This window comes from Apaloderma vittatum, unplaced genomic scaffold, assembly GCF_000703405.1.
Source record: "Apaloderma vittatum isolate BGI_N311 unplaced genomic scaffold, ASM70340v1 scaffold34776, whole genome shotgun sequence".
NCBI classification, from domain to species: domain Eukaryota; kingdom Metazoa; phylum Chordata; class Aves; order Trogoniformes; family Trogonidae; genus Apaloderma; species Apaloderma vittatum.
This window is the reverse complement of record NW_009722883.1, coordinates 1-9137: the sequence shown is the minus strand read 5'-3', so window position 1 is coordinate 9137 and position 9137 is coordinate 1. Positions and strand designations below refer to the sequence as shown.

General features: G+C 44.7%; 1 protein-coding gene across 1 annotated transcript in view; it reads left to right on the top strand.

Annotated features, from left to right (window-relative positions):
* LOC104275855 (hairy/enhancer-of-split related with YRPW motif protein 2) overlaps nucleotides 1–9134 on the top strand; it is a gene marked incomplete at its 3' end in the record, with an annotated part of 9491 nt that extends 357 nt beyond the window's left edge. The window contains exons 2-5 of the mRNA XM_009871916.1: nucleotides 931–1009; nucleotides 1117–1200; nucleotides 3858–3939; nucleotides 8971–9134. Coding sequence (XP_009870218.1) covers nucleotides 931–1009; nucleotides 1117–1200; nucleotides 3858–3939; nucleotides 8971–9134 — 409 coding nt within the window. The remainder of the gene's footprint in view (nucleotides 1–930; nucleotides 1010–1116; nucleotides 1201–3857; nucleotides 3940–8970) is intronic.
* Between the last annotated feature and the right edge of the window lie 3 nt (nucleotides 9135–9137).

Genomic DNA, 9137 nt, shown 5'->3' with positions numbered 1-9137 from the left:
GAGCCTTGAAATTCTGCGGAGCGATCAAGTAGCTTGTGAGCCGCCGGGCTGCAGTTCATTAGCTCCGCTTAATTTGCCATTTTCAATCAGACCTTTTCTAGCTCCCAGCTAGCTCCCGGGCAGGCCGACCAACCTAAAGGGATCGGCGGCGCTGGGGGGGGGGCTGTGCTGCCCAGCGGTGGGACGGTCACTGGAGCAAAGATCCTGCCCAAGGCAGGGCTGAGCCGGCCTGGGGGCTCCGCAGGGGCCGCGCTGCTCTTCAGAGGTGGCCTTGCCAAATTAGGGGCACATGCATGAGAGCCCCATCTCGTCCGCGTCAGTGGGTAAATGAATATTAAAAGCTACTGGATTTTTTTTTTTTTTTGCTCGCTCGCGATGAAGTAAAAGCCCTCTCCCGGGTAATGTAGTTTTGAAAGTGGGGTTTGAATTCTGCTCCTGATGCGGGGCAACACAACAGGCCCAGGCTGGGCAAGTGGCTGCGTACCTGAGCATCTTTTGCTTCCTGCAGCGATGGGCAGGAATGTCAAAACCGAGCAGCCAGGCAGAGGTTGTGGCATCGAATACGTGTACTTACTACTGCCGTGAGCATATGGAGATGGTTCACGTGGTTTTGGACTCAGTTCTTCAGCCTGTATTTGGTAGGCAGGGCTTTATATGCAATGAAAGCAAAATCAGCTGAGCTGGGCCGTGAACCATCTCCAGAAAGGGACTTTATTTCCAATGGAGCGTTCTGTCAATTCAAAAGCTATGCTGGAGCAATCGAAAATGAAAGACCTCTCTCTCTAAAAATATTACGTGGTGCAAAACATGTCTTCTCTATGCTGAAAATGTCATGAGAGGGACTACGCACATTTAATATAGTGACTTAAGGTATCTTCAAAGAGCAGTGTCAAAGTGTGCAACACCTGACAAACTTTTATTGTTTCACAGGCAAAGTAATAGCTCTGTCATTCGATCGAATTCCCCAACAACAACATCTCAGATTATGGCCAGAAAGAAAAGAAGAGGGGTACGTTACATTTAATTCTTTTCCTGTGTGACAATTTGCATGTCTGCTGTGATTCTAACCTTCAACATTTTTTATAAACTTAATGTGTTTTGTTTTTTTGGAAATAGATTATAGAGAAAAGGCGCCGTGATCGTATAAATAACAGTTTATCAGAGCTGAGGCGGCTTGTGCCAACTGCTTTTGAAAAACAAGTAAGCGTGTGTTTTTTTTTTAAATTCTGTATCTCATCTGGCAATGTCAGCTCTCTTGTAAAACTCATTAGAATAATATTGTATGTGTCCTGATCTGGCACAAAGCAGGCATTTCAATAAAATGCTTTCTTGTGGAGAAACTATTAGAAACATAATTCATTATAAGGCTGAAAAACATTTCCATTCTTTGGCTTGTTTTTCCCTTAAGGGTAGCTGTGTTGATGTTGCCTCTGTTCTTTCGATGAATTCCAGTAGTGGTTTTGTTAAAAATGCGCTTTACTCCGTATTTAAAAAAGATTATAAATAATAACCACAGCTCTCCCAAACCTGTATGTCAGTTAGACTTCTGTCTAAATTTTTAATTGTAATCTCCATTGCCCCTACTTTTAGAAACCTTTAATTTTTAATCTGTAATTTCAGCTGCAAACTAATCAATGCAGTTTCCTGAAAAAAAAAAGATAAGAGACAGTCTGGATTATTCATGTTTTAAAATGGTTCTTTGGAACCACCGCATTGGGAGGGGGAATAGACCGATGTCATGTGAGCTAGCGAGTCAGTGATATGTTCAGAGACTTTCACTGAGAAAGTATTTATTGGGAAGGCTGGAAGGATTCGGCTAACTTTGTTTCAGGTAACTTTGGTTCAGCAACTTGGTCATGAAATTACAGTCCAAAACCTTAGAATATAGTATATCCTGTAAAAAGGGTATTACATTTATGCTGTTCAAATTAAATTATTTATTTATTTCCATACCTTGATTTTAATTTTTAGGGCTTTGATTAAATATTTAGCCTTGTCTCTGTTTTGGTGGAGGTATTTGAAGATTTATGGCTAGGTGCAGTTGACATTGCGTTTCAATAAAAAGGAATCGACTGAAAATAAAGAACCCAATTTCCTCATAGTAGAAAAATAAAAAACAGAAAGTAAAATTTGAGAGCAGGATTGCAAGGTGCTGAATGCCAGTGGCAATTGCATGACAAGCAGCGCACTGTATTAGGCCTGTTTCATCTCTAGTCTGAACAAAAGCTACAAAGAAATTTTAAATACTGTAATCATGGTGAGAGCATCACTTGTATCACCTGCATTACACTTTTAATAGCTAGTAGTTGTAACTGTGCCCCTCTATAGGTTCTGACAAAATGGAATGACAGACATATTTTCGGCTAGATAAACAGGGGCAAGGGACAACGGTTGTTTGTCTCATTTTATTGTTTACTTCTTGAAAACCACAAACATTATAAAACAAGTCCTACAGAGCCTTTGGAAATTACCCAGCACCATGCAGTTTTTAGCTATTAGTCACTCTCACTGAGACGACTTGTCCTGTGTCGATGGAAAAGATGAAGTCTGAGAAAACTACAGGATGTAGTCGCATGTAAAATGGGGAATTCTGACCAAAAATTCACACACGCGGCAACCTTTGTCCAGGGAAAGTGCCGAAAGCGATAGGGGGATTGAAAAAATGCATATCTGCGTAGAAATGAGCGCACGCTGTATTTTATGTTCAGAAAGCCCCACCATTTTTCTGGAATATGCCAAGGCCAAAGTCATCAGTCCTTTTCCAGCTCCTTGACATTCAGCTCACTTAAGTTTCCAAGTTGGAGGTTTAGTTTCGCTTCCGCCTCCCTCCCTCTCCAAATCACAGATCCGCTCTCCAGAGTCCCTCGCAGAGATTAGCGCTGGCGAAGCGGGGCTGGGGCAGGGGGTTTAAGCCTTACCTAACCTGCACGCGTGCAACCCGGGTGATGCCAGCTGAGGTTGTGGGACAGCGGATGGCAGCGAGGCAGTCCAGGCAGTAACTGGGAGAAAAATTTGGCTTGCAGGATGCGATCTGCCGATGGCTGCGGCTTGCACAGCCCTGGTTTTAACTGATGTCAAGGGATGGTGTCTTGCACTGGAGTAACATTTGTGTGGCGAACTCGGCCGTGTGCAGATACTGAAAGGAATGCCACCATACAGAATAGTTTTATTTATGCATTAATAAATTAATACTACATTTTTGGTTGTATTTTGTACTTTTCTGGCACCTATTGTAGCTCTGGAAGCCAGACCCAGTAACAGAAAAGATTGTTATTGACAGACGAGCTGAACTCTTTTTTTTTTTTTTTTCCCCCACAGTATTTAGCTTCAGATCTCTGCAAACTAGGCCTCTTACTACTTAAATGCTGTGGACTGTGCAGCTGTTTTTCAGTCGAGAATGAGAACAGAATTTTCAGCAGCCAAATGACATGTCAAAAATTAACAGGCGATTGAGAGAGATACTTTTGGGTGTGTGTCCACAGGGACACCTACTGGCAAAAGCAGAAAAAAAAAAATCTTGTGACAAGGTCTTTGTCGCTAGCTGTGCAGACCTGTCCCGCCAGCTCTCCATTTGTGTTTGTGGTTTAAAAGAAAGTCCAGAATGTTACGTATGTCACATTTCATGAAGATGTCATCTCTACGCTATCTTCAAGGCCAGACCTACGGTGAGCAATAGCAAAATTCTGCTTAGTCCTTAGACAAAGTCTGGGAGGCAGATGCTTGTGAAAGGATTAAGCCGAGAATGTCCTGATGATATGAGAGATTGAAACCATAAGGCTGAACTCAGTGAAAAGTATATCAAATTGAAGTTTCTAGTACTTGTAAGCCGTTATTTATATGAGTCTCTTATCTCAAAGGGATCTGCCAAATTAGAAAAAGCAGAAATACTGCAAATGACAGTGGATCATCTGAAGATGCTGCAGGCAACGGGAGGTAAAGGTAAGGAATTGATGGTTTCTTTTCTAATATTTGGGGAAAACTCAGCAAAAAAAATGCTTTGAGGAGCTGTGATAGGCATTTCCAGATTAAAGGAGTGGAAATCAATGCTAATGGCAGGATTGAACTCGTGGGAAAGAACTACTGGGACAAAAGAAGCACTTGACCCTGGGCTTGTGTTTGCTTTCATAACACTGTGGGAGTAAAGGCTTCATTCACAGGCAGCCCAGTCAGAGATTTGTTTGGGGTTTCCAAAGAGCACTGAAATCTGCACAGGGAGACAAAACAAATACACAAACACCAAACATAAACAGGAGGTTTGTGGCAACAATTGTGTAGCACAAAAACCATGCTAAACCTCATTACCCAGCAGCTATACTGAAGGAAGTGGATGGAGAGGAACTTTCATTATTGTTTATGTATCTTCTTTGTTCTGGAAAGACTTTTAAATGCCAGGTTAGACCGTCTTACCAGAACAAAACCCAGCCTTGCTCAATGCAGCTCCAGTTATCTGCCAAAGCAGACAGGCAGACAGGTAGCAGTGCTCTCTGCACTCATATTTGTATATATTCACACTGTATTTGTGTGTCAGGGGGTCTGGGTGGCGGCTCCCTGGGAGTGGGTACTGGCATGACTCAGAGGCTGCACTGGTTGACCCCACTGGATCATCTGACTGCTGGGAGTCGAGCGTACCTCGCTTGTACAAGCTGACAGTCCCAAGCCGGGAGGCCAAATTATTTCAGCCACCCACGAGGTATTCTGTGTAGTCATGATTTTGGAACTTATTTGGAGAGAAAAACGTGCTGGCCTCCTCTAAGCATGGTCCCATGTCCTGTGCCATCGACTGTGGTTATGGCTCAGATCAGTGCAATGGGAACCAGACGATTTTTCTCATTGACCCATTCTGCCATATAGGTAGAAGGCTAGAAAAGAGGCAGCTGCTGCTCGCTCCCTCCTGTTTTTAATTAAACTCAAAATTTTTTAGTCCCTGACTGAATTACTGCTCCTTTCTGTACCTTACAGTGATTATAGAATTCAGCTTATAATCAGTACATGCTTAACAACAAATAGGAAAGGCTGTCATTTCTGAAAATTAACACAAAGCTGACATATGTATTTTCTAGGTCTTAAGAGGCTTTTGCTGAGTGTCCGTTTAAGCTTAAAATTTATGGATAGCTTGTTCTCTAAGAAAGTAATTTTATTGCCCTTCATAGAACAGACACACCTCTTGATTCCTCAGAAAACATGCAAAATTTAAAAAATAAGTTAATTTCTATATCTAAAAATGTCCTTTAAAGAGTAATATTCAGTCAGTAAAGCTACATTCTTGAAAGTTACGAAACACCAGAATGGATCATGCTTGTGCAATCTGAATTCAGTTCCTCCGTGCGTGTGCGTGACAGTGCCATCCTTACAGCCCTGGTTGCGCGCCTGTTGTCCACGAGCTCTGTCTCACCGGGTGCACGGCGTGAACAACGCTCAGTTGCTGAGGGAAGAGGTTCTTGTTTCACTTCACCCTCCCCGTGTGACCTGACCCCCGCTTCACGCTGTGTATTGTTCCTCTGGAAAGCTGCGTTCCCCACCCCTCCAATGTCGACAGCGACGATCAGAAGCCTCATTTACTAGGAACCCTTCTTCTCTTGCCTCCCCGCCCGAAAAAAGTGCGTGGGGGTTTATATTATAACTGGGTCAGGTCAGGTGGCCCAGCTAGTGAAGAAGGGGATGAAGTGGCTGGGATGGGAGTAGTGAGGCAGAGAGAGGTGTCAGCAGAGGCCCAGCCTTGAACTGTGGCAGGACAAACTGGATTTTGTTAGCAGTCCCAGGTCCCGCAATCTGTTCCTTGGTCTGCCACCGCCACGACACCGGCTTATATCCGCAGCCGCTTTCTGCACGGTGGTCCATTGAGGGTTGCACGTCAGTATAATACCCGGTTGCTTCACAAATACTATGGCTTTATCTTCTCCTTCTGACACAGAGATAAGAGTAATCTCACTGCATGGATTAAGAAACTTTAAGAAAAAGAGGTTTGTGAGTTACTACCGGGCAAAGTTTAAGCCTGCATTTCCTGCTTGCTTAATGTTTTACTTTGCAACCTAAGTCACAGCTTTAAATATAATTTCTTAGGGTCTTTTTAAGGCAGATACTTATTTGCAAGCACAGTTGTTCCCACTTTGTAACTCACCTAGTGAGCCAGAAAAGTTTTTGGATCATCAAAAAAATTTGTTCCATCATTTTTTCCGATGGGCAAATGTTATTATTGCAGCAGGGAGAAATGGATCCTGATGCCCTTATGCTCCCCTGCACTGAAGGTCGGGGAGGGCTCGTCTTCTTTGTGCTCACGCAGAAATGGAGGACACTCGTAACAGGGAATGCCGGGGGCTAGAGAAACTGGGGTGGAGTTGGCCACTGCTAAGTGTGTTGAGCCTTAGGCAGACAAAGTGGAAGAAAATCTGATGTGGCTCCTGTCCCTTCTCTGCTTTTTGGAACTGCCTAGGCAGGCAGGCTGCTGCATCTGAGGTCCTGCACGGACTCTGTGTTTCTGCCTCCCTGGTGCAGGTGCAGGCAATGGTCTCATGTTCAGGCAGAGTTATTATTTTGGCCTGGGGCCAGGGCTTTTCCCTGACGGTGCAAGCAAGCACAGGGGAGGAGTAATTTGTCAACAGTAAGTCGCTTGCTGGGACCTCAGTGTGGTTTTATTGCAGCTTCACTGCAAATTTAGCTTGGGTGACTGACATGTGGATTAGCAACACAGGTTAATATAGCTAAAATGGCTTAGCCAGTGTCCTGTGTGCAGAGCAGGTAGGTTACCAGCATAGCTGAAGTAAAAATGAGACTTGCTGTTCTCTACAAAACGCAGGCATGTACACATGTTGGGGGGGGCTGTTCTTGGGTTTTGGAAAGAAACGAGAAACAACATTTTAAAGTCTCTTACCGAAGGCATAAGCCAACAAAAGGGGAACCTGGAAAAGATAACCATCAAAATCAAAACATAAAGGAGCCTGGGAGTCACAGCTCTCATCTTCCCTCTGTTTTCTTGTCTCGGCCACCATAGGAGACTGAGAGGGAGCCAGGATCACCAGGGCTTTTGGCACGGCTCGTCACAGAGCCAGAAGCTCAGACTCAGGGGAGGCTGGTGACAACCACATCCCCCACGTCTCCTCTGGTCCAAAGGGAAGGAGGCCGGGAAGCCCTGGCTTGAGCCGCGCGCTCTCAGGACTCCCAGGCTGGCTGACTCATGGCCAGAGCTGGGAGGCAGCTTTGGCTGCTTGTCAGCCCTTCTGAAGCCACTGGAGGTTCTGGAGCCTCCGGGGTGGAGGCAGTCCCCGTGCCAAGCTGGCTGGCACCCGAGCAGGTACCCTGCTAGCTCATTGCTGCTCTCCTGCCTGGTGTTTGCTTCTCAGGAGTTCGCTCAAACCTCGGCATCTCCACAGGTCGCTTGGTCACGGTGGATTCGGCAGGAGAAAAAGCTGTGAGGAGTCCGTGCTTGCTGAGACTAGTCCTCGACCCCTCGTGCTCACTGACCTGCTGGCCAAGCCAGCGTTTGTCTTGGGTTTCGTACAGCCTCGGATGAGCAGGGCAGCCTGTGTCAAAATGGCTGTCGTAATTTGACAAAAAGGGGTATATATATATGGCTAGCGGGGGATTTGTGGCGACATCTTTACCCAAGTTAATTCTGTAGTGCGGGCATGCAGCAATAGAAAGGCTCTGTTCTTGCTTGAAGGTCAATAAAAGTGAAAACAACTATCTAAGGTGCTAGCATTTTTCACGAAGACTGAGTTTGTTTCATGCCAGAGAGTGCAAGTCCTAATGCATTTCATTCCTGCATAATTAAGGTATTTGATCTCTATATACTAACATACAGCATAGTCACACGTACCTAAAAATTTTGTCTGAAAGCAAGAGGAAAAAGCACCGTACTAGTGATGTGGAGTGGATGGAACATTATTTCTTCAGGGAGACTACTTTTATACTAAACCAGGAAAATTCTGAAGACCAAAATAGGTTTTTGTAGTTGACGATCTGTAGCTCAAGCACTAGATTTGATGCTAGATGCTTTTATAAAGGGAGTATCATTTCATGTGCATTTAATAAGACTTCTCTTTTCTTTTTATATGCTTTTTTGTCCTAAGCCTGTGGAGCTCCAGTTGCTGTTTGTTGAAATACCTCATGGGCCATATGACTGTCAGTCTTCCATCTCCAAATTAGCAATGGCATTACATAAAACGTTTTCTCAGTAAAGCTTTTTATTGTGTGTGTGCAGAGTCATGACAAGATGTTTTTAGTTTGTAGTTAAGTAACACCGTATGTCATATTGTCTTAATGACTCTGTGAAGTAGATGGGACCCTGGCAGCAGTTACAACAACTATCTCACTGCACTGAGAAGTAGTTTGAGAGCATTACAATGAATGCCAGCGTAGGGAAGAGAAGGCAGGGTAATACATGCAAGCTCTCTGATCTCCAGCCTGTTTCTTTGTGTGGATAAACATCTCGTTCACACACACACGCACAGGATCAACACTGCACTGCAGCAGCTTGCTGAGGAATTTCAGGAGAGGCATTGTGTGCCTTTTTAAGTATCACAAGTATTTATGGACTTAATTCTTTTCATTTGTATATTGTCTGCAAAAACAACTGCAGCCTATTGCATTACAGGGATGGCCACACAAATAATTTACAGATCAGAGAGCAAACTTCTCACGTTGCAGACCTTAACCTGTACATGGCAGCAGAGCAAGGACCGGGTTAGCCCTGTCACCTCTAACACAGAATCACACAGAAACACACAGAATCATCCAGGTTGGAAAAGACCCTTGGGATCATTGAGTCCAACCATTAACTCTACTTGCAAGTTCACCCCTAGACCCTATCACGCAACACCACATCCAAGCGATGCTTAAACATATCCAGGGATGGTGACTCAACCACCTCCCTGGGCAGCTTGTTCCAATATCCCACAACTCTTTCCATGAAGAACTTCGTCATCTGGGAAGCTGGCTTGACACTCAATGCATCCTTTTGCTCTCCCCTTGCAGGTTATTTTGACGCTCATTCCCTGGCCATGGATTTCATGAGCATCGGCTTCCGGGAGTGCTTGACAGAAGTCGCGAGGTACCTGACTTCGGTGGAAGGTCTTGACACGTCTGACCCCCTGCGCGTTAGACTCGTGTCTCATCTGAGCACCTGTGCCTCTCAGAGGGAA